Genomic DNA, 27,758 nt, shown 5'->3' with positions numbered 1-27,758 from the left:
TAATTCTAGATACGTCGATGCACTACAGAGCGACAGCAATACATCTGCACACCTGACACCCAACCAGCCAGGCAGCAGAAGCGCCCGGAAGGGAAAAGCAGCAACAAAAACAAAAGAAGAGAGTGAACGAACGAAAGAACAAAAATAACAACAAACAAGAAATCAGCCAAGAGACCAAGTACAACAACAACAGCAACAACTAAGCAACAATGACAACGAAACAACCAAGAAAAGTAGCACCCGATGGCGGCTGGGGTTGGGTCGCCTGCTTTGGCGTCAGTTTGGTCAACGTAAGTTTTGATTCTTGCCATTCCCCATTTTGCAACCCCATCCCATCAAAATGAACCTAATGCTAATAACAACACTAGAATATAATTAATGGGCTTATCCGATTCGGTTATACTATATACTATGCATGTTTAGTTTAGTTATTTTCCTTGTTTTCGATTTCTAGTTAGGCTAGGTTAGTTCCGTCTGCTATACGTTAACTTGTTTACGATAAGATTTTGTGTATTCGGACGATGCGAGGCTTATGTTTTTATTGTGTTATCTCTATATCGGATTCATATAAACCAAACACGATTGGGCAACGTTTATGACACACTTGATCAGCATGCGATTACAATTTCCATACACTCCTCGCATTGTTGAACAGGTAAGCCATAGACATTACCAAGTTTAAGGGGCGCACTCAAATTTAAGAACTCTTTACAAAATCGATCTCTTTATTCTATTAAATGAAGTGTTTTTTTTTTTTCTTACTGGAGCATCGAATCATATGGATCAGCTGATTTGGCAGGGCCTGTAACTTACTCAGTCATCAAACTTTATAGATATATATATATAAAATACTATAGTTAACGACTAAGCAAGTCGCAGACGTTGTACCATAATCTACACAAAGTATATTCAATTGATATTCGTGATTCGGGGTAAGAAAAAGTAAAAACATTGTCATTTTCTTTTTCAGTAATTAACCTTTGAATGTGTGTGAAATTGTGTGCTCCATTTAAGGAACACCTGCTGGGAAAACAGCTCAACTCGTAACACTTTTATATTGCAGCTGGGGCAAGATATTCGCCAAGTACCAAGTGAAACATTCAAATTTGCAAAATGAATGCTTCAATTGCTAACTGAAGCAACACCTTGCCATTAATTTCGATCGGTCAGTTCGATATATATTATTGTACACAGTAATTGGGGCGATCAGTCAAGTGTTTCCGAAACAATAAATCAAAATGCAATATGACAAGTGGAGCATATTTTGTCCCATTAATAACCATGGTTGCCTGCCTGAAGAACCGAAGGCAAGGCTTTTGGGCTTAGCTCTCAATTGAAGGCCAAACAAGCTCATGTACACTCTCGTCTGTCTAGGCAGCACGCGATGGCACCTGACACATTTAAGCAGAGCATCGAGATGCAAGCAATTGCGCTTGACACAGAGCACAACATACATACAGGGTATATATATACATATATATATAGTATACATATGTGCATATCAAAAAGATAAAAACAAATCGACGAAACGAAATGTAACAAAAAAACAAGCAGAGCAAGTGTACCGAAGATTGAATACCCTCACAGAAATATGACAATGCACAATCTAACGTTCGCTTTCAAGCAGCGCTGGCCAAGTTTGTATACTCTATAAATTCAGAGATAACTGTTCCAATAATCGGTCACAAAGTTATAATACCCTTGGTAAGAGTATATCGAATTCAACGCAATGCACGCGTGCACTCGTGCACTCGTTGGGACTCGGAGACAAAGCGATGAAAAACAGTTCACTTGCCTGGCCTTGACACTTGACAAGCGCATTCAACAGCCAGTTCAGATTCGTTTAGTATTTGCAGCAGTTGATGTCAACATCGATAACTGGTCCGCTTGCAGCCTGAGTAAACAAGCAATATTTAACATATCGTAAACAGTTATATATTACATGTTCACCTCAGGTTGCACGTGGCATTGTGCCAAAGGAAGGCCAAAAACTGGACGTCCCGAGAGATCCATAAATTTTACATAGCGGATCTTCCAACGGTTTGCCAAATCACGTATACGAAGACCCGGTGTGCAAAACCCATATAACTCTATCTCGATGAGCTCAACGAACAGAACTAAGTTCGTTTTCCCATACACTCGCTGGCTTCTAGCACTCGAGCTTGTCAACAATGTTCAGGATGTGGTTGTAATTCTTTATCGTTAACTTAAATTCAACTCTCTTTCAACACTCTTTTTACGAACATGGGCAATAAGGGTTTCAAGAAGTTTGACGATCAGCACATGACAAAAGATCCTCTTTACATATCATGTCCGTGCTGTTCTTGAGTTTGGCTCAGAATCAATTCTTGTTTCTTTGCAGTAGACTTGCGCCGATTTATCTCTCTTGAAATAATTGATGTGTTTGACCGTTATCGACTCACTGGGCTGAAATAGAGACTTCTATCCCTGCTGGACTAGCACGTAGTCTAGCTAAATTTGTCCAACTCGTACTGTTCGGATTCCTCGTACTTAATCTTCTATTCTAAGCAGTTGCCAAATAAATATCCCTAGCCCCAGTTTGTACCCATTTAAATTATTTACTTAAGACTTCTGAGTGAAAAAAAAAACGTTCTTTACTTTTATGTAATATGTTTTATTAGTTATGCCAAAAATCGGCCATCAATATTAAAAAGAGCTAAAAATAATAGAAAATGGACACGTTGAAACTGAGTCCCTTGAGTTAGCATAGTAGATCTCTTAACCGCGCATAAAAAGAAAACCGGTTTAGGAGAACTACTGTGCTTAACTCAAATGACTTGGCCAGAGTTAATTAATAACTTCACACAGATACCGTATAGAAATAGTTACTAGTTACGAGGAAATCGCATCACGAAGAATAACTATCCAAAGAAATACAATTTTATATTATAATTCCATAAAATTCTTTAACTATTTTTCCAAATTGTTAAGACATTAAGCTGTTCAGAATATTAATGAAAACGTTTCGTATATTTTCCTAGCCAAAAAGAAAATTCCAAGCGTTGTAACCTAGCCTCATGAGTTAAACACTTCGTTTTTACACACGATACCAAAAATAAAACACGTTGTATAAAAAGCGAAGTGCAAAGCCCACGTGACTCGGAAAAAAGGGCAACTTGTAGAAAATCCAACCTAGATACTATGCTTAAATACTCGTGTATATATATGCACATGCAAAATAGACTACTTGTTCTCAAAAAAAGTTGGATGATATAGTTTGTGTATATATATATATATATATATATATATATATATATATATTATAACATAAGCAAACGATGGTCATAAGCCACATGAGATTTGCGCGGCGGCTCTTTTAACGACTGTAACGAAAACTCGTTATAAAAGACCACTGTGCAAATTTCATATGACTCAAATTAAAATAAACTTTGTTAAACATGAGTAAAACTATTTGTAAACTCAACTCAATTTGAATAACTGTACGGTTCATGTATATATAGTTCTTATCTTTAAGTATTATAGATATAAAACTCCCATCGTTACGCGAAAATGAGAGCACAAACTCTGGAACTGAGCTTCATTATCATTTAAGAACCAAGATCTTTACCCATCCAAATCTAGAATACATAATATTTAAAGACTGCATAGTAGTATAATTTCTGCAAGTGAGTTCAAGAAGTTCTATAAAAATCCAGATTATCATTGATGATATTATAGTTAACAGTAGAGTTAAGCACAATCGCTGAAACGGGGCCCAATGAGGTTAGAATTGTGGCGCAGACAATGTTTATTAATGAAAAAACAAAAACGTTGAAAGGCCACAATCCTAAACCCATAAGACCCGACCAAAACTTAAAGAACTAGCAATAAAAAACTGTGCAATAAGAAGTACTTGCACAATCTGGCAATTGCTCAAGATATTACAATTAACGACTTATGCCTATATGAAGAACTATTCATGTGTTTAGACTAAGTCCCATGAATTGTGCGCGGCGGTGCTTTTAAAGATTCTCAAAACAAAACACATTAAAAAGACCGCTGTGCAAAGCACATGTGACTCAAACTAAGCTTAAGTAAATAACTGGGTTAAATCAACTTAAACTAAGCTTAAGAGAAAGTCACTTGGTTACATCAACTTAAACTCAAACTATTTCTACTAAGTACAGCAATTGCTGATCATTAACAACAATCGTATACTAATCTAAGAATCAAAGGTTCCAAAGGCTGCAACTGAGCCCCAAAACTTTATACATTTCATTTAAAAGAAACATCGGGATGAACCCCTAATCAACTGAGCTAGATTATGCTTTGCGAAACTCCCCACAGCAAAAGTAAATTATTTATATGGATCATCCAGCTATGTGTATGGTATATCGTTTTCTATACTTGCTTAGTAACCAAAAACTTTGATAAGATTAATCATCTGTAAAGGCTAACAATGGTAGAATGCTTAGTCGCACGACATCTAGAAAGAGATTACACGCACATACTTGAACATTATTACGCATTGACATTATAATGCGCAAATTAAAATTTAAAGCGCTCATAAAACTTAATTGATGTCCAATTTTACCCCTGTTCGTACATTTTTCTAAACAATTAAGAGTGCCGACTTGGCGATACCCTAAATCCACCGTTCTAGCATACTAGCTCCATGTATACATACATCCCCTATACATACATCTTCACACAATATACACATCCTACATACATACATCCTCTATACATATATCCTCTATACATATATCCTCTATACATATATCCTCTATACATATATCCTCTTTACACAGATCCTCTATACATACATATTTACACATATCCCCTATACTTACATCCTCTTTACATACATATTTACATACATCCATACATACCCTACACATACATCCCATACACATATATCCCCTACACATATATCCCCTCTACATAGATGCACGCTGAGCACTTTATGCATTCTATGGATAGTGCTTTCTTGTCGATTATCGTTGATTATTGATTTCCTGAAAAAGAGGCAAGTTATCGATAGTTAAAAAACAATTAATCTTTCGAACAAACTTGTTTAAATTTGTAAGTTCCTTATTATTGTAGTTCCCAAGAGCAGGGCAGACAAAAGGGCATGGCTAGATCGACTTGGCTCCCAAAAGTCTCCTACTGGCTGTTACATACTTTTGCACAAGCTCATAATACCCTATCAATCAATTTTAACGGGTTCCCATTCAATGTGCATTTTAATGGGCGTAGAAGAAAAAATAAAAATATATAAAAATAAATAAATAATAAGAACGAAACAAACAATCCAAAACATCAACATCATCATCATCATCATCATCATCGTCGTCGTCATCATGATGATCATCAGCATCGCTGTGATAGCGCAAATCAGTCGATTATATGACCAAGTCCAGTGTTCGTTAATCGCATTGCTTTTCGTTATCGTTAGCAAACACTTTTAATCGCTTTTAAATCATTTACGAGCCAAATTAGCCTTTGAATCTTATACAATGCGCAAAGCAATCAGGTGTAATATTCCCTATTAATGTCACCCAGCCCCATAGCACATGTCTAAATATATATATTTATATATAAATATACATATAGACAGCGTTAAAAAGAAACCAGATATAAATATACAAATACTTATTGGTATCCAGCAGGCTTATGGCTGATAAGCTTATAAGAAATTTTGATATTTGTCCAAAGGGTAGTAAAAACGCAAAAACTTAATCACGTTATATAATAAGATATTGCCAGAAATATGCGAATCTTATTTGTGCGCCATTTGTTTATAGATCTTATCGAGTGGCTCCTATTTTATCACGTGTGCTTTGCCAAAGATATCTTTGTTGTATCCATATTAAAAAGTAATATTTGCATAGACTACACAAAACCAGCACGGCCTAACTGCGAGCTACCGAATATCCAATACTCTTGCTGATCTTCAACAACAGCTGACCATGCAGCAGAGACGGATGGGGGAACCGACGACAAGCTTCAATTATATATATATGTATATATATAATATAGTACTAATCCGATTGAATTGGATCAGAAATATGTCAATGAATCTTATTAATGTTTCTATATATAATATATAGTAGTATCTATATATGACCCAATACAGTACAGTATTAGGCCGATTTTATGAGTACTTAAATATGTCGAAAAAGAATTATATAGTATAAAAAGAATTATATATAATATAGTATTAATACGATTCAACTAGTTCTAAAATATATTGAAGAAGTTGATCATAAGCTTTAATTTTGGGAAGGGATATATAGGATAAGAATATGAATTAGATAAGAGATATCCAATAAGAACTAATTTTCAAGAAAATAATATGTACAATTTTGTAGAGTTAAAAATGTTTGGTTCAATGTCTATAGTGTTTATATAATCAATAAATAATACCCATAGCAGAGAAAACACAGATAATGCAAGTTTTTGAGAAGCAGATAGCAGGGCCGATAAACTTCTAAGCACGTGCCGTAATTGTTGAATTTGGATTGGTTTGCTTTGGTTTAGGTTTAGGTTTGGTTGGCGCGCAAACTGAAAATCGCATTGCATCATTTTTGCATGCGATACACAGAGTGTTGCTTAGATAGAAACGATATATATATATATATATGTACATATCTACATCAAATATACATATAAGTTTAATTGTAGAAAATATATAGAACCGATGTATAATTGTTTTGTGAGCTCATCGTATAATTGCCGCATTCAGCCGGAACCGAAGCGGGTCGCGTCGATTTTCTTTCAGCCCTATCGGCATTTTGACCATTATTGTTTAGCTTTAAGCTCAAAAAAGTTTCTCAATTGCTTAGTTTCTCGTTACGTCAAAGAAACAATAAACCCTCTACAGCTTACTGAAGCAGTTCATAAATATTTACGTGTACGTCAAATGTTTTACTTTTACATGTGTACTATAAATATTTCAATTTATTCAAAGGCATGTTCTGCTATTTCTACTATAGTCCCTCGTGTCGCCCACATGATATTTTGTGCTGAACAAAACATTTTGTCCGTCGAAGTTGTAATATATGAATATATGCACATATAGGATGTGGCTATTGGGTGCGGGGTGTGTGGGAATGGGGCTTGCGAGGAGCAGCTCTCTAGCATTATATTGTTTGTAAAACAAATTGAAAAAAAAAAAACAAGAAAAAAAAATTAAACTAAATTGAAGAGTTTCGCTGGCCACTCACAGATCGGACTTTGTACGGACTTTTGCTGTCGGCCTTTTTGCACATCCACCTCCACATCCCGCCACCGCCACCCACAAACCTCTCGACCGCTTGGCTGTTTACCCATATATAATATCTCTGTGATTGTTTGACTGTCCATTTTTATTATATTTCGACCGATGTGTAGATTCAGTGTCAATATTGAAACTCAAGTTCTCAGACGTTCGTTGACAATTTGTTGCTGGCTGTTTTCTAATATTTGACGATTCCGTTCTCGATTCTTCCGCTCCGTTCTCCCCGTTCCCGGTTTTATGTCGTTGCGCCAATTTGCGCGAAATCCAAGCAAAATAACAAATATCGTCATTGATTTGCTTTTGCTTTCAGTTCTTATAATTTTTCTTTCTTTTTTTCTTATCAGCAGTGGGGCGATTAACACCTCGGCACGTTGTCGCTAAGCTCTCAGAAGTCCACTGGGAATATCCGAAACCCAAATTTGGGTAGGGGCAGAAAATATTGAATCGAACGCCAATTAAATCAATATTGGCGCATCTTAGCGTTTGGAATAGATACCAATACTTTATTTATAGCCATTTGCCCGAGCAGGTTCCCACCTCTCGCGCTGCTCTCGATGAAGTCAGACGAAAAAAAAAAAAAAATAACGAAGAAAGCAAAAACTGTTTTTCTTAGAACTTTGTCGTTTTCATAATTTGCTCAAGATAATAATTCTTGAGTATCCATAAAAGGCGTTAATATTATACGAAGGCATGTGAGGCAAAAAATATACATTTGTCAATCCTCCACATTAATTGCTTAACGATTTTCGTAAGAAAAATTGATTACATACATGTGTTGAATAAGAGTTCTTTAAGTTCAACACTGGCAACACTGGAACTTTAGAAAGAATAGAATTGATAATAAGAATAAGGCCCAATATTAGATGGTCTAATGGCATAAAACATATAACGTTTCGTGTGACAAATTTGTGCAGCACTGGCGTCGTCCGACAAACCTTTGCAACACTGACACAGCACAAAATTTCACAGTAAAAAAAAAACATAATGCGACAATCGAATATATCTAAATCTAAAATATTCTGGCAACGCCTGCAGTTCATTGATTGGCATGCCAGAAATTCCCACGTGGCAAGCACACAAGAAAGGGTATTTCCGTATGCGCATATTTTGCAACAAATGCACCTTTACCAATCAGTGGACTTCCGCAATTAAACTATTTCGTAGCCACAATTACATTCAAGACTTGAGCCTCTGTATCTGGGCCACAGATTGTGCAGCAATTAGTTTCTGTAAGCGAGTCGAAATGTAATTGTAAGAACTATCTAATTGCTAAACCCTATAAATTGTGGTCAAGTCAAATTAGTTGCGACATTTGGGTGCTCGACTTGGAAATTTTCTCTAATCAAGTGGGAAACAAACAAATCTTAGAAAACAACAAAGTTTCAATAAATACTAGAATTCTATAGAATTTTAAATGTACTATATCGAACAGTTAATGGATATGATAATTTTTGCCGGCTGCCATAAACTTTTAGCATAAATATAAAAAAAAACCAGAAGCAAGAGTTGAGAAATAAATAAAGGTGCACGAAAAACTAAATGGCCAGCTAGATGATACCCTGTAATAAATTTCTTGTTTTGAAAATTTGAGCAAATTGAGTTTATAAAGAGAAAAATCGATCAAATATGGACTGGAAATCTTTGAAAATGCGTTTAACAAAAAATTAGAAAAATTGAATATGTTGCATATGGAATATACTAAATGCAGAGATATCCAGAGTGTTTGTTTGTTATTTATTTATTTAAAAATAACTTTATTATGCTCATTCCTTTATTGAACAGCAGTTCATGGCAAAATAAGTCAGTTAAATCGCCAAAAAATTCGTTCAACAAATAAAACGGGCAACTGGCATTCGCAGGTAAATGTTAAAATTAATTGAAGAGCCAATCCGAGTCAGAGCCAGAGCAGATGTAGCTGGCTCTGTGGGCCTAACAAATTGTTGCTAATTGCCAATCTATGGAAATGCGAGAGCCGCTAAAAAGGATACAACAGTAAAAAGAATAGCAACAATTTGTTTTGGCCATTTGATACGAAATTGATGCGAAATTGAGTCTAATGCCAAACTCACGAGCCAGACATCTATTTATATGGCCAGCAGCGGGTCAGTGCCTTGCTTGATAGTTGGCAGCAGCTGCTCAGCTCTGGCCAATTGCTCTCGAATGGGGGGCAGCACGTGCATAGGAAATTGTTTGTACATGAAACCAAACCAGCCACACTCGGCCACACACTATGTCTCAGTGTGGGCCCCTCTGCCGCCTAATGCTCAGACAAGCTGTTGCCAAATGCAATGGGTTTGAATCAATGTCAATAGTCAATGCACACACAAGTGACGACAACGACGACAACGACAGTGACAACAGCGCTTGCTGGCCGTGGAGTCTGTTACCAATCAGGTTTTACTTTTTAGTCATAGCCACAACAACAATAACAGTAACAGCAACAACAAACGTGCTTTAACAATAGCGGACAGCAGCTGATGCCGTTTGATCACGTGACTTTGTTGCAACTAGTGTTGTTATGCCCTGCCCAGCAAGTAAAGAGAGAGTATATCGGGTTTGTGTCTAAGCTGCCAAGACTTATGTCAAGTAAGGGCCTTAATAGGAGCAGAAGATTGTTGCCAATCCTAGAGTCGAATGTAAAGCCTGCTGATGACGGGCAGGTTCTGTTCTCGCTTTGCTGGTTTTCACATACTTTGAAGCTTACAATTCTCAACAAGTTCAAGCTGCACCAGGGGCATAAGGTCCTTGCCAATCCTAAAGACGATTGAAACGTCAGTTGATCATGGAACGGGCGATTCTTGTAATAACTTTTCAATTTGCTCATTTTATTTTTTGCCATGCTGGTTATTAGTTATAAATGAAAAGAAACAACATTAATATTCATAGGTATTTTGAAGCCCACTTTTGAAGTCAATAAAATTCTGCAGGTAGGCCAGATCTGAAGGCCTTCCCTGTAAGAACGACCCAAGCAAAGGCGTTATTGAACTGTGAACGAGTATTAAGCAGCTGGTTGCACCCGATTACCCCATTCTCTTTTTGTTTTGTGGACACGGCGTTTCCTGCTGCTGCTGCTGCTGGGGCGACGGCGTCTCCAAAACTCGTTTGCAGTCCAGCTAAACGACCGCCGATCACTTACAAATATACTAAACCAAGTTGTATATATATATATATATATATATATATTTGTGTATGGATAAATCACATGATTGCGATCATGCGGATCGCGAGTGAACTGGAGCCACCCCGTACCGCTTCCCCCTATTCCGGAGCTTCATTTCCGCGCCCGCTTCATCCGCTCAAGCGTTCAATTTAGCTCGAGAGAGTTCAGTTTGGGTTTGCGTATGTCTCTTGTTTTTTATGGTCGACATTTTAATTGAAATGTTTGACAGCAGCCGCCGCAACAAGCCGCAGACCCAGTAACAAGTCGCACTCACAGTCACTGGATCCACATAGTGAAATGTACTTTACAGTTAATTGCTTCAATTGCCAGCAAACACACACACACACACAAAATTCAATTCAAATTTATTTAACATCGATCTTTGAGACAGCCGCCCCGCCCCGCTCTGCCCGCCCCTGCTCATAGGCTTTCCAGCTCTTAACCCATTGCCCATTAAGCAAAACGCATTTTTCAATTAACGCAAATGAATACAAAAAGAAGAAGTAAAAGCAAAAGCAGAAAAAAACAACAGAATTTAATATACATTACATTTAAAGCGTATTATTAACAGACTCGTAAAAGTACACAATGTGTAAATTTGCTTTTAATTATGAACAAGTCGCCGAAACATCAAATATTGAACCGCAAAAACAAAAAAGCCATTGAACTGCACGTTGTACGCGTTGGAGAAACAATGTGCTCAGTGCTAAGGAAATACTTTTGTATTTAGATAGAGATACGTCTAGACGAGGAAATACACCCATAACACTTGTTTCACCAAAGGTTAATAGCCTCTGTCTATGATTATGTAATTGGAAGTGAAAACCTGAGATACTACATGATTTAACAATAATATATGTACATATATCAAAAATGTCTCTTGCTCTGACAAATATTGCAATCGAAATAACTCTAAAAAAAAAGAAAGAAGAATCTAAACAAACTGAACATTAAGTCATCAATTCTGATAAGAATACTATATTATATGTACATATTATAGCTAGAATAGAACAATCGCGTATATGTGTGTATATATGTATGTGTGCAACAAATGCAAATTAAAAAAGCACGAAATTATCATGAGCATACAATTCGTGGAATATTATATCAACGCACAGATCCACAACATACTCATAGACTTTTCAATTCTTCCACATAAACAATAAATTGTGTAATTGATGTAGCTCTTCTTTTTGATAAATATCTCAAAGACGAACTGTAATTTAGTTCACTGGGCCGAAAGTATGTACGTGCTACCATCTTAACTAAGTCAAACACCGCCCACTCTCCCCCATCTTTATAGCGCTGTCTGTGCCACAGTTTTGAGTGATGATGCGACAGAAAATTAAATTCCACATTTCGAAGGACAGAGGCTAGCCTGGGCTTAACTCTGCGGGCCCAAGCCCACTGAAAAAAAAAAAAATAAATAAAAACGCAAAACAACACAAGTTAAAAAGCATTAAAAAAAATGCCACGCAAAAGTTAATGGGAAATCAATAGAAAAAAACAAAAATGGAAAAAACAATGACGCTAACAACGTCGAGGACATGAGAGCGAATAAGTTTTGTTCACTGAAGCTTGATTTACGGTCTACACAAAACGATGACACCTCGCAAAGCGGCACCCAAAAAGCTGATAGCCCTATGGGCCCCACGCGACGTCATCGACAGGGCCGCGGCTCGAGTGACTGACGACGTCATCAAGCCAAAAAAAAAGAAATATTTGATAACGACAATTGTCACGCAATTATCAAAGTGTCTGCCAAGTACAGACTAATGCCCATATCTTGAGCAGATATACGTATACGTACATACATATACATAAAGCCGTAGAGACGACCCACTAATTAGAAAAATATCAAAATCCCCACCGACCACGTTGCGTGCTCGTGTGCTCCAACCGAACTCCGGTCCAACTGACCCTGCCGGAAACATCAAATGGGTCTATCATTATCAACAGAGGCAGAGAGACACATCTTTAATACAGATTGTGTTTGTGTTTTCGTATGGATGAAGGAGCGGCAGGATGAAGGAGCGGCTAAATTTCTGCAAGGTGGCAACGCTGCAAAAAGTGCTCTTATCAAAATGACAAGACAAATGAAATTAATTTGAAAAAATTGATTAAAACGAGAAAGTAAGCCACGCCGAAGATTTAATACACTTTCAGACATTTCCCCTTTGCATATATATGAGAATAGAGATATTTCTCGATATTTCCTATGGCAACTATATGTTATAGTGGTCCGTACATATATGGAGAGCACATTGAACCCTTTCAATGCCGGGTTTCAGTAAGATACCTCGATGAACAAGAAAGTTTTCCATACTAGAACCTGCTTTTCGACTAATCGTTCCTTTGACAGCTAAATGATATAGCTGTCTGATCCGGCCGGTTCCGCCTAGAAGAAAAGGCGACTAGGTTCCCATAGAAAGAGACAGACGAGAGATCTCTCCTTCTATGCGTTTACACATTTCATGACAAAATTATAATACCCTCCTACAAAGGAATAATAAAGTAGAACCTTTCGAGTGTGTCTTATTTCAAGCCAGATCCCCCTGAATATGCATAGCATCTATGAATTCGACGAAATACTTTTAGTGTTATCAGAAAAAAATCCCAACTGTAGCTATAACTATTCCTTAAGAATGTAGCCTAGCAGCTGTTTTTTTTATAAGTTTTTTTTTTTTTTTTTTGCTCTGACCAGTGAGACCAGCTGCTGTTGGGAACAGCTGATTTGTTATCGATTTCCATTTGAGATCAATGTATTTGACAGTTTTCTTCGTTATGGCCCATGATTAATTGTACAATTTTTGACGTCCATAATCTGTTTTGCTAAATACTCCAATGAAGAAACATGTTTAGCTGCACTCAATTACAGCTGGTGAGCGCTAGAAAAAACACAGTAATGCATTATATTATTTATTATTGCATAAGGCATATAGAAAAAAAAATTCCAAGCAATTTCATGGAATACTTCAATGGAATCACCCAAAAGTCGATTAACCACCAAAAGGTGTAGCTTGGCGTGCGAAAAAGATAATACTAAACGAAATACAAGTAAGAATGTTAAAGATTCCACAATATAATATCTTCATACCAAATGTTCGTAAGATTCGTACAACTGACCTTAGCAGATCTCAGATGTACACGATATACAAAGGTGAAATAAAGATATATATACATAGATATATATCAATATCGGAGTAATGCATCGTGTGATAGAGATATATAAAAGTATTTCAAGTTGTTTACTGTTTATTAAACCCAATATATATAATGCAGTATATATCACATGGTTCCCAGGGTCCTCTATATCATTTGCTTTTGGGTAAGCCATATTTGTGCAAGAGCATTTAATATTCGGCGTGCCGCAGTCAGGCGTTCTTTCCTGTTTATATACATGTGCTTATATACATAATTAAGCTGAAATGGGCCAACAACAATTCACCCGCATTAAACGTCAAGTAATATTGCCCCATGCAATTATATATATATATTTATATATATAGGTTCTCGATTTGAACTAACGTTTGCGAACATCCGAACATCACGTTAATTTCACGCAAGTGGTCGTCACAGCGACTACTTGTAAATTAGATTGGAAAATATTGCACACATGTTTAAAAATAATAAAACGACTAGTGCCCAGTGGCAACCCTTTCGACACCTAGCTTTGGCCCGTGTGATGGGCAAGCATTTGCGGCTCACGAATTCTCGATACGTTGAAGGGTGCGCTGGAGGGGATGGTGGCAGGTGAGAGGAGGGGGGGGGGGGGGGGGGGGGGGGGGGGGGCGGGCCAATAACCCAGTCGCAGTCACTGTCAAACACACTGATTAACGAGTTGGTTTTTCATGTTTTTGTTTGACTTTTGCTGTTTTGCGCTAAAAGCCTGCATCGACAAATGCCAAAAACAAATAAAACCGAATTTCGCCAAATCAAAATTTATATTTTCACTTTACAATGAGAGATGGAACGAGGAGGAGGAGGAGGAGAAGGAGGAGGTGGAAAATCACAATGTGCGAATAGAATAGAACTGCCCAAGATATTAACTTAAAATTGTTACATCGCAAATGTTGCATATCTATATACATATATGTATAGTATGTGCGCCGAGATAAGCAACAGTGGGTGCGAATCAACTTGTGCCATGTCTCGATCACATGCGAGTTGACAAAATCAAAGTGCGCCCAATTATAATTATAGCAACAGCCCGAGAAACTTTCGATGGCTAGGCAACAAAAAACTAGTCTAGAGTTCCGTGGAGTGGGCTATTTAAGGAGCGTGTTTTGTTGTTCTGGCATTACCTGTGCGCGTGTTGCTTTGCTAGTTTCAATTATGATTGGTGATAATTCAATTATCAAGCAATTAACGTTTTGAATGAAACGCCCATAAACATCTAGCACCAACTCTTTTCTCCCTCCGGGGCCAAACGGGCATGTAGGAGGCAGGTAGGTTCTCGCTTGAGTGAAATGAAAAGCGATACACACGCGTACAAGAAAATCAATAACAGCACAATCAATAATAATCGTTGCAAAGTCACAAATAAAGCACTTCACGAATCATCATCAATAAACACAATAAGAACCTAACCATTCGAGTACCTGTTTAAGGTTATAAGCCACAATCAAAATGGGAGAAACAAGAACCATTAAATTAATCATTTACCGGCTAACACAACTGGCAGAGTACAGAAAACGTTAGGAAGTTTGGCTCACGTAGAAAATAGAAAATAGCTCGCATAGAAAGGTGAAAGCGCAAGTGAAATAAGAGTGGAAATCAATTCTACATAGCCGAGAACGATGACCAGTGCCAAAAGCTGTATGCAATCGAACTGTATGCAGTTAAAAGATGAATACTATATTGATGCACAGTTCTTGATCTATGCAAAAATTTAGCTAAGTTAAAATAGGGAACAGTTTTCGTATAATTTACCTTCAATTTGAGTTAAGAATTGTTAGATAATCCAAATGTATTATATTTATGTAAATATATGCACATCAACCATTGTTATATCAATATGCAATATCTATTTTACTATTTATATGCATTTAATTATTTTCACAAAATGTAGTTAACTATTCAAAATGGTTGAGAGTTTCAATGTTAAAAGCCACATGGATAACTTTATAAAGCTCTGAATACAAATGAATCAGCTGCGCGGGGGTAGAAGGTCTCGCAGAGGCAACATTGCCCTCGAGCCCACACTTTTATTTGGGGACAAGCAAATCAGCAGCCTGTTGCATGATATAATGAAGGCCAACGAATTGAGGGATTGACGAATTGTCACAACTTCAAGTGCATTGATACTAGACTATATATATATAGTATATATTTATATATATATTGCTACCTGCATATGTACATAGTAGGGGCTGTCTACTTACTCGGCCTTATCGACTCTGCTGACGATAATAAGTTGGAATATGATGACGTTGCCCGCCCATTTTTGTTGTGTTTTTTCTTTTTTTTTTTTTTGCTGATTATGATTTGTTTAGCATGTTGTTTTGTTATTTCGACGATAAATCACGCGGCTGCCGAACATCCGATTAGCCAACAAATTGGTCAATATAAGAACCGGGCTAAGGTCATAAAATTTAGGATCGCGTTGAGCGGTATAGCTTCCTGTTCCAATCCACCTCCATAAAGTAAGTTAGTTATTATCACACTGTAACACACAGATAAGGTTTTCACATATATATATATATACATATATACTTCTGTTGCGATAAACAAAATTATTATTGTCCTACAAACAGTTGCGCTTGCATTCCCGCATCCTAAAATAAAAGAGACAATTATTAGAAGTTATAATTACAGACAATTATAGATTAGATATTTTATTTACCTCAGGCTAAATGTGATGTTATCCTCATGGGATTACAAAATGCTCGAATATATATGTATATATAGTGTGTATTGCCCGGTTTTGCCAGGCTCCGATGACTTATCCACCCAACGTTCTTAGATCGGGTCAACGGCGGAGCTATGTCGCCCTTAGTTAGTTTGATTTTATTGTTGAATTATTAATCAAAGTCGGGCCGGAACCGTCGACAAACAATTGATAACGATTTTTGCATTAAAGAATCAAGTACTGCCTTTTGTAATTGTTATTATTATTATAATTATTATATAAGACCCTAATGCATTAGAATCAGTTGAAAGGTTTCTCATAGCGCTACTTAGCTGTAAAGCTGTGTTATCTCCCAATTAGCTAATTGTATAGATAATTATTTGAGTATTTAATCTGATGCTTACCTTCGCACTGTCATTTGCAGCTGGCCACCCGCTCGATTGAGCCATCGTTTGGGCTGCTGTTTGGGGACACGTTGCGAGATCTGGATGTGGGCACCACCGGGGCAGCGATCATCATCAGCACGATGGATGTCTGCATGAACTTCTCGGGCTTGTTTGTGGGTCCGCTGCTGAAGGAGTTCTCCTACCGTAAGGTGGCAATTGCCGGCTCGCTGCTCTGTGGACTGGGCCTTGCACTTACGTCGCCGGCCACCACCATGGCGCACATACTTAGCACGTACAGTGTGATCAATGGCATTGGCGTTGGGCTGTCCACGTCGGCGGCGTTTGTGGCCCTGAATCATTACTTCAAGCACAAGCGCGGCCAGGCGGTGGGCCTGTCCATGGCGGGCACAGCGATGGGCATGCTGATAATGCCGCAGCTGGTGCGCATCCTGCTGGAGGGTTATGGCTTTCGGGGCGCTGTCCTATTGCTGTCCGGCGTTGCGCTAAATGCGACCGTCGGCTCGGTGCTGTTGCAGCCCATCAAATGGCACATGAAGGAGGAGTTTGATGACGAGGAACTGATGTGTATATCAGCGCTGCCAACACCGCAACCGCAGCTGACGGCAGGCACTGGCGCAGCAGCGAATCCGGCGCCCACATTCAACGTAATCAAAGAGGATGGCAATGAGGAGGATGCGCTGCCGGAGCTGAATACGCTTCTGTTCAACAAGCATCACCACCAGCACAATCATCCATCCATACGCAAAAACTACTCCGAAATGGCAATGAACACTATGAACGGCTCCAGGCTGGGTCTGACCAAGCGGCCAACGTTTCCGCGCATCATGTCCCTGGCGGGTGTCCAGTCCGCGGATGTCGGCAGCGGCAGCGGTGGTTATCCCTCTCAGGCCGAGGTAAATACAACGCAGTTGCGCTGCCGCAAGGCATCGGTCACCTCGAATCTGTCCTACATGGATTTCACCGGCTCCATACTCCAAGTGCATCTGAATACCGGCGACGATGAGTTCGAGCAAAATGATCGTGAATTGCGACGCGTGGGCACCGCCACGGGCAGCATTTTGGGCGGCCATCGGGATAGCTTCATCAAAATGAAGCCCACCGAGCTGGAGAAGCAGCAAACGGAGCTGGCCGATGAGGAGGCCAAGAAGAATGTGAAGAAGCCCGGCTTCTGGCGTCGATTTGCCGATCTGCTCGACATTGCCATGCTTAAGGACAAAATGTTTCTCAATCTGCTGTTCGGTCTGTCCATTTTCTACGTGGCCGAGATGAACTTTAAGATGGTGACGCCCTTTTTCTTTGCCAATTTGGGCTACTCCAAGGCGGACGTCGCCTACTGTCTATCGATAACAGCCATTACGGATATTGCGGCGCGTATTGTGCTGCCACCGCTCTTTGACAGGACGACGATCAAGAAGCGCACCATATTCCTGGTCTCCATCATCTTTGTGGCACTCACGCGTTCCAGTAAGTTGTGTTGTTGTGTTGTATTATGTATCTCTTTATATCTAAAAATATCTCAATGCTCCTTGTAGTCATGGCCGAGCAAACGGAATGGACTCAGCTGATGCTCTGGCTATCCATTTGCGGCTTCTTCCGCGGCTCAGCTTTGAGCAACTTTACGCTGACCGTTTCCGAATACTGTTCGCTGGAGAAGCTGCCCTCGGCCTTTGGCTGGCATCTGGTGGGCAAGGCCCTGTTCGTCATTAGCTTTGGACCCTTGATTGGTAAGTGGTAAGATTTCGTTAGATTTGGGTCTCTCTCTCTAATCCGTTAATTTGCTTTTCTAGGTCTTATTCGCGATTTGACCAACAGCTATCCCATTTGCATACACACGCAGAGCGTTTGCATCATGATATGCGCTCTGGCCTGGGGAATTGAGTATCTGGTGGAGTTCATTCAGTCACGTCGTCGCACCGCCGATGCGGCACAATTGCCCACACAGGAGGGCGGAACAGGAGCAGCCGCAACAGGAGCCGCAACCGCCACAACAACAACAGCGCCAGCCGCTCAGGATGTCAAGCTGTAATATGAAGGCCAAAGATCAAGAGAGAATCAATAGAGATGCATTAATTTAAACTCATACACTGAAACTAAATGCATACTACTTAATACTTAATTAGTTTTATGAATAGATATATATATACACACATATATATATACAAATGTTTGCTGTGGGTTATTTGCCGCTAGAAAATATAAAGCACGAGTTAAGATCTGCCCAGTAAAATGTTTCAGTTTTGAAAAGGAAGCATATTCTCTATAACTTTCATTCGTGAATAGCCCCCAAAAAATTATATAAAGCCGTTGCATTGTGTAACCCTCTCCTCTAATTGTATTTAATTCTCATTTGCCAGTCTAATATACATATATGTAATATGCTCTAATTAAGATCTATTAACGTAACGTTTGATATGATTTATGCTTAATATTTTCCTTTTGTTTTTTTTTTTTTTTTTTTTTTTTTTGATTATTGTATGAACTTGTATGTGATAGTTCAAAGATAGTTAATAAGTTAGGTCTTAACATGAAAATTTACAAAAGTACATACGTGTACACGTATACTGAACAAAAAAGGCATAAAAGCAACAAACAACAAAACAGGCTTTAAAATTGATAATGTACCTTTAAAGCGAAGTTAAACAACGAGCATTAAACAAGAGCCCAACACCAACTAACTATATATATATATACAGATATAAAACATTATATAACTAAAGTAGAATTGATTAATCAGTTTACCAGTTTATATGCCTATTATATGACCATAATAACGATTATATATATATATATATATATATATATATAGCTGAAGCCAAGTTAAGTGAACTTAGTTAACTAAATAAAGTTATGTTCAAGAAGGATTTATATATATTTATTATATATATATAGAAAGATTTGTCGCAAACAAAGCACAGTGCTGAAGGTAGTCAAGATATATATAACTAATAATTGCCAAGAGACAGAGACAAAAATAGGGAAAGAGGGGGAAGGAGAGAGCGCGCGATAGAGACAGAGATGGCGAGTGCTGTAGAGAGGGCTAGCAATATATATATATATATATAAGAACAAAATCAACCCACCAGAAGCGAGCAACAAAATATCAACCCCAGAGATATGCATTCAAATACAAACAAATTTACATATATATATATATATATATATATATATATATAAATATATACATATATGTATGTATACAACTATATATCTATAAGCAGCTCGTTAGTTTGATTACGTTTTTATTTTTTTTAATATTTGCGAGCGCTTTCCAGGACTTGGAGGAAAAATAAATGCCTTACTGTAAGATATGTAAATGTAAAAGTTGACAAAAACAGAAAGCAATAACATTTGCTTGGAATATATTGTGTAGCATACTGTTAAGAGTGGGGCTTAAAGAATGGCTACTGTACTGCATGCAACACACACCCCCCACCCACCCACCCACACACACACACACACACACACACACACACACACACACACGGACACAGACACCCACACAGACAGAATTAGTTGTAAGACTTTGATGACTAAATCTTTAAGAAATACGCAGACAGTATGTACTTAACTGTGCAAAAGGAAAATATAAAACCTGAGTGTTTTTTATATACATATATATATATATATATATATAAGATATATGATATATGATATATATATACATACTACTATATACAAATGTGTAGTTATATAATTATATTTAGATACAAACAATGTTATCTTTTGGATATGCATTGACGATATTGTAGCCTTATACATATATGATATATTATTAATTTGAAATAAAGTGATATCAAAAAGTATATATCGTATGTATCAGTTTGAGCCCAGTTAAGTGGAAGCTAGATTAGATTCATAATAGCCTGACCTTTTTTTTCTTATCATAGTTAGCTTCTGATATGTGTAACCCTATAAGGAATGCATATGAATATACTTGTGATGCGTAATATAAGGGCCGATCCGATAAAGCTACGTCCGTCTGTATTCCTCTTTATGTTTATATCTCGTATATGGCTAACTGACAATATTGTTGGTAAATCCTTAATGTTATATGTTATATGTTCTTTTGATATTGATACAACATTATATTAATACCATAAAATATGACTCTATAGGAAGCATGGGTTATAAAAAATACAATAAAACAAGCTTAGCTTGTCTGCCCAACATAGCTGCAATATTCTAAGCCAAGGATGGAGTCAAACCGCAAGTCTGTTAGGGTTTAATTTTGTAATGAAACTGCGATTCGTTCAGGGATATGCCTGAACAAAGTTGACACAAATATTGACACAACAATTAAACGTATTTATAAATTGAAATCTGCCTCGTTTCCTCTATAACATAGATTAACAAAGCCCAAAACGCAGCCTACTGCATATTTGAGGCCATGTGTGAAATCACATACATATGTATGTAGTTCCAGATAAGAACTTTGAGTATTTCCGAGAAACAAACTTGACTGAGAGCAAACAACTGTCTCTTTCTATATCGCAATGACGATAATAATCATTGTAACACAGTCATTTGTTGTCAGATGTGTAATTGTGCTTACACGAAGATCTTGGCTGTGCTCATAAAATTGGCGAGGAAAATAAACAAATAAATGTTGAATAGTGCGTGAAGAATAAATTTAAATTGGTATAAATTATGCGGCGAGCGTCGACAGTTTCTATGCAAACGCTAGAGGACAGAACCGAGGCGCACTTGCAATAAATCTCACGGGGATTTCAGAGACGGGCTCTTATCTGGAAGCCGGAGTCTGATAAAAACAAAACAAATAAATAAAAATAGTCCAAATAACACGCTGATGAATGGTTGTTGTTGCCAACAATTGGGGGTCTGCATTAGACAGGCTTTGCAATTAGACAATAAAAACCATGAAACTGATAATAAATAAAGGCGGGAAGCCTTTTTGCTATGCAAATCGGGGCTTGGCACGGAAGTTTGCAGCAACTTTGGACGCAAGCCTATATTACTGAGATGATGCACACAGTTATTTAATTTTTTGATTTATCTAATCGGGCGTGTTCTTAGGGCTTAAATGAGGATCACAATAAAAGCGAATTGCTACTGTCAGCGGCAAGATACCGATGAATAATGGCCAAGCTCTGGATGATGATGATGATGATGATGTTGATTAGAATGAAGATGCTTCTAGCCCGTAACAGAGCAACATGCACTTCACTTACCGCACAACTTTCGAGCAGCAAAGATGACAGTGGCAACCGCGGCAGCAACACGGCCCAAAGCCAAAGCCTATCGATTGGAGGCGCCCGACGGCGGCTGGGGCATACTGGTCTGCATTGGCATGGCCTTGCCGTTTGTAAGTGCAAGCTGCAGATAAATAATATGAATTTACACATAACTAAACTATGTCCATTGCATAACTTACAGATTAGCGCACTGGCAGCGCTGCCGTCCTTTGGCCTGATCTTTGGCGACTTCCTGAAGGGCATCGGCGCCGAGACGAGCGCGATTGCCATCATCACCAGCACCTTCTTTTGCGCCATGAGCTTTGCCGGCCTGTTCTCCGGTTCGCTGTTCCGCCGCTTCGGCATGCGTCCGGTGGGTCTTGTCGGTGGCATACTTTATTTTCTGGGCACAGGCATGCAGTTTTTTGCCAATTCTACGCTGCAGCTGACGCTGGCTTTCAGCTTGTTCCAGGGCACAGGATTTGGATTGATTGTGCCCACCAGCTATACGTCGTTTAATAATTACTTTGTTAAGAATCGTGTCATGTGGATGAGCTTCGCGCAGACGCTAATTGGCCTCGGCTCGATGGTATATCCCATTTTGATGCAGAAGCTCTTGCAGTGGTATGGCTTTCGTGGCTGCCTCCTGGTGCTCACGGCCATCAATGCGAACGCGGTGCTGGGCATGCTGCTTATGCATCCCGTTGAGTGGCATATGCGTCGCGTGCCCGTGCAGGAGGTGGAGGTGGCGGAATCCGAGCAACTGCAGCCAGTACAGCCGACGGTCGTTGTGCATGTCCAACCGGAGACGCCATTGAATCCCATACCCGAACTGGATTTTGGGCCAGCAGCAAAAGTTGCATCCATGCCCGTATCGAATTTGGGCTCGCGTCGCGTGTCGCACGCTGACGACCATACGCTAAGGATCATCTCCAGTCGCGCCTCCAGCATTACCAGCTTGGGCAACTGGTCTGGCCCGATGGTGGTCAGCGATGCCTCGCCCCAAATGATGCACAGCCTTCAGGCGTCGCGTCGCCAATCGATTATCAGTGGCGCCTCACCCTGCCGATCCGCATCCGCAGCCGGTGTTGCCAATGAGGAAGACGACGACGACGACGACGACGACGACGACGCCCCTGGCGAGACGCGCACCTGCTGCGGCACCATAGTCGATTTCCTCGACCTGACGCTTCTCAAGAAACCCATCTACGTAAACATTGTCCTCGGCATCACATTCGCTTTATACTCGGACATCTCATTCTTCACCATGCAGCCCTCATATCTCTTCGAACTGGGTTACACCAAGGTGAGTCGCATCAATTTTAATAGCTCAGCTATAAAAATATACTCTATAAAAGTTTCAAAAGTGAACATTAGAAAATTAACATAATATTCAATATCCATGAATACCTTGTTTTGTTTAGTTCGCGGTATCTTGACCCAACTTGATAATTGCGAGAGCATCTTTATTCCCTCAACATATCTGCGAAAGCGTATCAAAAAAGACGTTTATAAAAGCATTTATTAGTCATTTGTCTACACGCTTTGCAAAGAAGATTTACTAATCCGTACACATCGTAAACTATTGTATTCTTTCTCTTTTAATACCCTGAACCCATTCAAAATGGGTATAAGGGTATATTGTATTTGTGCGAAAGCCAAATGTATGTAACTGGCAGAAGGAAGCATCTCCGACCCCATAAAGTATATATATTCTTGATCAGCATAAATAGCCGAGTCGATCTAACCATGTCCGTCTGTCTGTCTGTCTGTCCGTCCGTCCGTCCGTCCGTCCGTATGTATGAACGCAAGGATCTCAAAACCTATTAAAGCTAGAGACTTGAAATTTTAGATTTAGATGCTCCTAGCTCCCGCGCAGATCGAGTTTGTTTCCGATAATCGATAACTTACTCCGTTTCCAAGCAATCGATAAAAATCTATATCGATATCCTGTTTTTTGGGCAATTTTGGTAAATAAAAAGAGCTAGAGTCACCAAACTTGACATATAGCTTCTAAAATAGAATATATATATATATGCATTTGATGTTGGAAGAAGAGGGTTCAGGGTATCCCCTAGTCGGGAGCTCCCGACTAGAACCTCTTACTTGTTATACTTGAATTTAGCTCACATCATATTTATTTAACTTACAGCTGTTCTTTAAGGTTTGTGCGTGAATTAAACCATGTGTTTATTTGATTGCTAGCTTTTTTTTTATTATTATTATTATTTTTTTTTTTTCAAATCAAAACTTATTCTTTTTTTTTTTTATGCACACCTTTTAATCAACGGATTTATTAATGCATACACAATCAAGAAATCTTTTTTTAATTATTTTCTATAATTTTTTATAAATTTCTAGTTTCTTTCATTTAATATTGTCATTTAATCAACAACAAAAAGTTGTAACTATTAAGCTCACTTAATTTGAATAGTTTCAGTTATTCGTTAGATTCTTTTTAATAGACAACTCTTTACATTTAAAAGTTTCATTTCGGATTTCTATTTAAACTTCTTTAAACTCCCTTTTATCAGCATCCTCACTTATTCTTTGCTCACATCGACAACTTTTTTGTATAGAAATAATTAACCTCAAAACGTTTTCTTTATCGATTTTTTTTACTAAGAACCCTTTTTACCACACACAAAAACCGCTTCTATTTGTTTTCTTTATTAAAAGGACTTGATGATGCGTTGCGACTGTTTACCGAAGTCGCAAATTTTGTTTAATGTTGTCCACCATTTTGGATTAAAAGCTTCGTTAAAATTTTTGTACACTTTGTACTTTACCTAAGCTCACATTTTGTCTTAACTATATGTTTTTATTAGACAAAAACCGCATTTCTTTAGCTCACTTTACTTCACATTATTTATTATAAACTATTTTTTTCTTTTAAAACAACTCCTTTGCATTTTTGGATGCACTTTTCCGCCTGTCAAACGCCATTTTGATATATGCACTACAAATACATTTATACAGACATGCATACACGTCGAAAATTTTCTTATATACTTCAAGTGAAACTTTTTATTAAATAGATTTTTCTTCACAAAATTCGTTTTCCCCACGAGACACATTTTGTGCTTGCCTGTCGCCATCTTGGATCAAAGCTAATTCCTTTTCTCACAAACTTCACATATCCTTACACAGTGAAGAATGTTCTCGTGCTTTTGTATGTGAAGCTTAATTAACCTTCAATTGGATTTAATTCACTTTATTTCACCGTTTCGAAATATTTCCCTCAATGTCAAACAACTTTTACACGTGTTTGCGGTCCGCCATTGCACCGCATACACGTACTACATACATACATACACATCGAGAATGTTCTAATATACATATGTACATATAGCACATAAAGCTGAAAACTTATTTTCTAAAAGATTTTTTTATTAAGCATTTATTTATACATATATGTACATATATCTATATATTCAGCACAGATTTTTCAAAAAGTTGTCTAAAAAACACTTTGTTTATTGAAAACTGCAGTAATAGAACCCTGACGCAAATTTGTTGCTTGCTGTCCGCCATTTTGAATCGACTCCCTTTTTTTCAATTCTCTTTTGTCACCAACTTCAGCTTTCCTTACACAAAAAAGTTCCCTTATGTACATGCATGAATATACACACATGCATACACAAATGTAGATTCCATTCTTATGTGCGAAGGCATGCACGTGTGTGTGTGTGTGTTTGTGTGTGTATGCAAGGTTTGCGCTTGCGCTCCACCATTTTGAATATGTCTGATTTCACGTAGTCGCGCGTTCTCTTTCACTCCCATGCGCAGCCCTTAATTTTGCAAAGTGCTTGCGCGCACGCTCCTTACGCACTTATACATGCGCAATATTTCTATATACCTGAACCGTATTCTTGTTCTTAAAACCCAAAGTGTATGTATGTGTTTTTGTGCATGTATTTGCAGTTAAGATCTTTCTGGGCGCACGTGGCTGTCGCATTCTCACTGCACCCCAGCGCAGCTCTAAAATTCGACTTGGCGCATGCCCTTTGAGCACTTGCTACATACGACTGCCGTTTAATAGGTATTAAATAATAAGTCAACAGCTTTCTATCCAAAACCAGATATTTACATATATTATCTTAAGTATATATAAGTGCGCACAAATACATGCATATGTACGCACATGCATATTTAACATATACATATGTACATGCATTTTTATATACTTACATGTCGCCATCAGAGTTCTTTCCTTTATATAAAATGGGACACATCACTAAAAAAAAAAAAAACAAAAGCACAAGAAAAAAACACTTGCAAGTCTAGACCCCTAGACGCTGTCCAAAGAGCAACTGAAGACAATTGTCTTGTCTGGCCGTGAAGAAACCTCGGTTACCTAGCCAAAATTCGGAATCCGTCGGTTATTTTGAAGAAGCTTCTCGCTTTGCACAGACGACCTCTATTTGTCTCATTCGCACGCAGACGCAACAGACTGAAGCTGCAAAAACCGCCAGCCACAGGCGCAGACGTGTGTGATTGTGTGTGTGTGTGTGCTTTATAAGGAATGCGACAGTTAGAATAAATGCTGTTAGAGCTGCGTTGCGTTTCACTTGTTACTCATAATAACATATGTATGTATGTATTTTGTTTTGTTCATTTTCAGGCCGACACGGCAAATGTGATAGCTATTGGAGCCGCTGCGGATTTGCTGTCGCGAATTTTTCTAGCAATTACTGCGATTTTCATTCAAGTTCCCGCCCGTTACATTTACTTGGCTGGCGCGCTGTTTACCATTTTCGCTCGAATTGGTGTGCAATATGGATAGCAATGGGAAATCATGAATATATTTATCAATTAACATATTGTTGCAGCTCTCAATGGCATCACTGATTTTGTGGGCATGGCCTGCATCACGGCAGTGCTCGGCTTTTTACGCACTTGGATCCATGTGCCGCTGCCGTTGGTGTTTGCCGACTACTTGCCAAAGGAACGGTGCGTTGTCGTGTATTCAAAAGCACAGCTCCGGGTGGATTTACATGTTTTGTTTGTTTTCTCTTCCCCTTTTTCGTTGCAGCTTTGCTAGCGGCTATGGCTTGTTCATGTTTACACAGGGCAATGCAATGTTTATAATTGGACCAATCGTGGGCTATATACGAGACTGCACGCAGGATTATTTGTTGGTTTTCCATATACTGAATGCATTCATGGCCTTGTGCGCTGTGCCTTGGATCATTGAGGTGTTGATCGTCAAATTTCGCCGGCGCAACAAAATTGAACGCAATAATGTCTGCGAGCACGGTAATGGCAACTATAACGCGGTGCATTGAGCACTTTGTTGTTATAATTTTATGAATATACAATAGAAAATGTTTATTCTTGTACGTTCTTTTAGGTATTATTGAATTAAAGATATGCTGATAGCAGCAACAACAGTAACTAATATTGTGCATTTTGCCTTAATACGTTATGCTTACAAATATTATTGTTTTTGTACACTTTGTATTTTCGCGCTTTTAACTGTTTATTGAAAGCATTGAAGCGATAGGCACTCGAGTATGTAATAACTATCGAATATAAATGCATGACTTGATATGCACCTTACCTAGTAAAAGCAAATATAATATACAATTTATTTGTTCATTCATTTTATGGCATATTGCATGTATGAGCTCTTGTGTACATAGACTCAAAGCTTTATTATATGCTTATAAGAAAAGTCTTTTATTTATCGATTGAGTGCCATAACACTTACCTTTTCGTATGCTATTTATACTAAGTGCGTCAAATTAGCGGCGGTGACAGCGTCGATTTTTTGTACTTGTTATCGGAAAAGGAATCGCTCACTTTTATATGCATTTATTTATGTTTTTAAGCACGAAACCAAATAAATTTGAATACAGAATATGTTTTTGCATTTTAATTTATAATATGATTATTGTAATTC

At 38.3% G+C, this 27,758-nt stretch overlaps 2 protein-coding genes across 2 annotated transcripts; both read left to right on the top strand.

The window, feature by feature from the left end:
- Positions 1-159: 159 nt before the first annotated feature.
- Positions 160-20,303, top strand: LOC115766419. Its single transcript, XM_030710341.1, has 4 exons — positions 160-290; positions 16,679-18,125; positions 18,194-18,385; positions 18,449-20,303. The coding sequence occupies exons 1-4, from the start codon at positions 210-212 to the stop codon at positions 18,685-18,687; spliced, it is 1,959 nt and encodes a 652-aa protein (XP_030566201.1). The 5' UTR covers positions 160-209; the 3' UTR covers positions 18,688-20,303.
- A 1,393-nt stretch (positions 20,304-21,696) lies between these two features.
- Positions 21,697-27,223, top strand: LOC115766416. Its single transcript, XM_030710337.1, has 5 exons — positions 21,697-21,984; positions 22,056-23,159; positions 26,478-26,622; positions 26,686-26,806; positions 26,889-27,223. Exons 1-5 carry the CDS (start codon positions 21,874-21,876, stop codon positions 27,139-27,141), a joined length of 1,734 nt encoding a protein of 577 aa, XP_030566197.1. The 5' UTR covers positions 21,697-21,873; the 3' UTR covers positions 27,142-27,223.
- Positions 27,224-27,758: the final 535 nt, after the last annotated feature.

The sequence above is a fragment of the Drosophila novamexicana genome, unplaced genomic scaffold, assembly GCF_003285875.2.
Source record: "Drosophila novamexicana strain 15010-1031.04,08,12 unplaced genomic scaffold, DnovRS2.1 tig00001151-arrow-arrow-pilon, whole genome shotgun sequence".
Taxonomy (NCBI): domain Eukaryota; kingdom Metazoa; phylum Arthropoda; class Insecta; order Diptera; family Drosophilidae; genus Drosophila; species Drosophila novamexicana.
The sequence above is the reverse complement of the archived record's forward strand: the minus strand, read 5'-3'. Positions and strand labels throughout refer to the sequence as shown.

Excerpts from the sequence above, each read along its gene's own strand:
- LOC115766419 (XM_030710341.1), top strand. The coding sequence starts at position 210 with ATGACAACGAAACAACCAAGAAAAGTAGCACCCGATGGCGGCTGGGGT. Across the intron at positions 18,126-18,193 it reads TGTGGCACTCACGCGTTCCA|TCATGGCCGAGCAAACGGAA; the intron begins GTAAGTTGTGTT and ends TGCTCCTTGTAG. Across the intron at positions 18,386-18,448 it reads TAGCTTTGGACCCTTGATTG|GTCTTATTCGCGATTTGACC; the intron begins GTAAGTGGTAAG and ends TTGCTTTTCTAG.
- LOC115766416 (XM_030710337.1), top strand. The coding sequence starts at position 21,874 with ATGACAGTGGCAACCGCGGCAGCAACACGGCCCAAAGCCAAAGCCTAT. Across the intron at positions 21,985-22,055 it reads TTGGCATGGCCTTGCCGTTT|ATTAGCGCACTGGCAGCGCT; the intron begins GTAAGTGCAAGC and ends CATAACTTACAG. Across the intron at positions 23,160-26,477 it reads TCGAACTGGGTTACACCAAG|GCCGACACGGCAAATGTGAT; the intron begins GTGAGTCGCATC and ends GTTCATTTTCAG.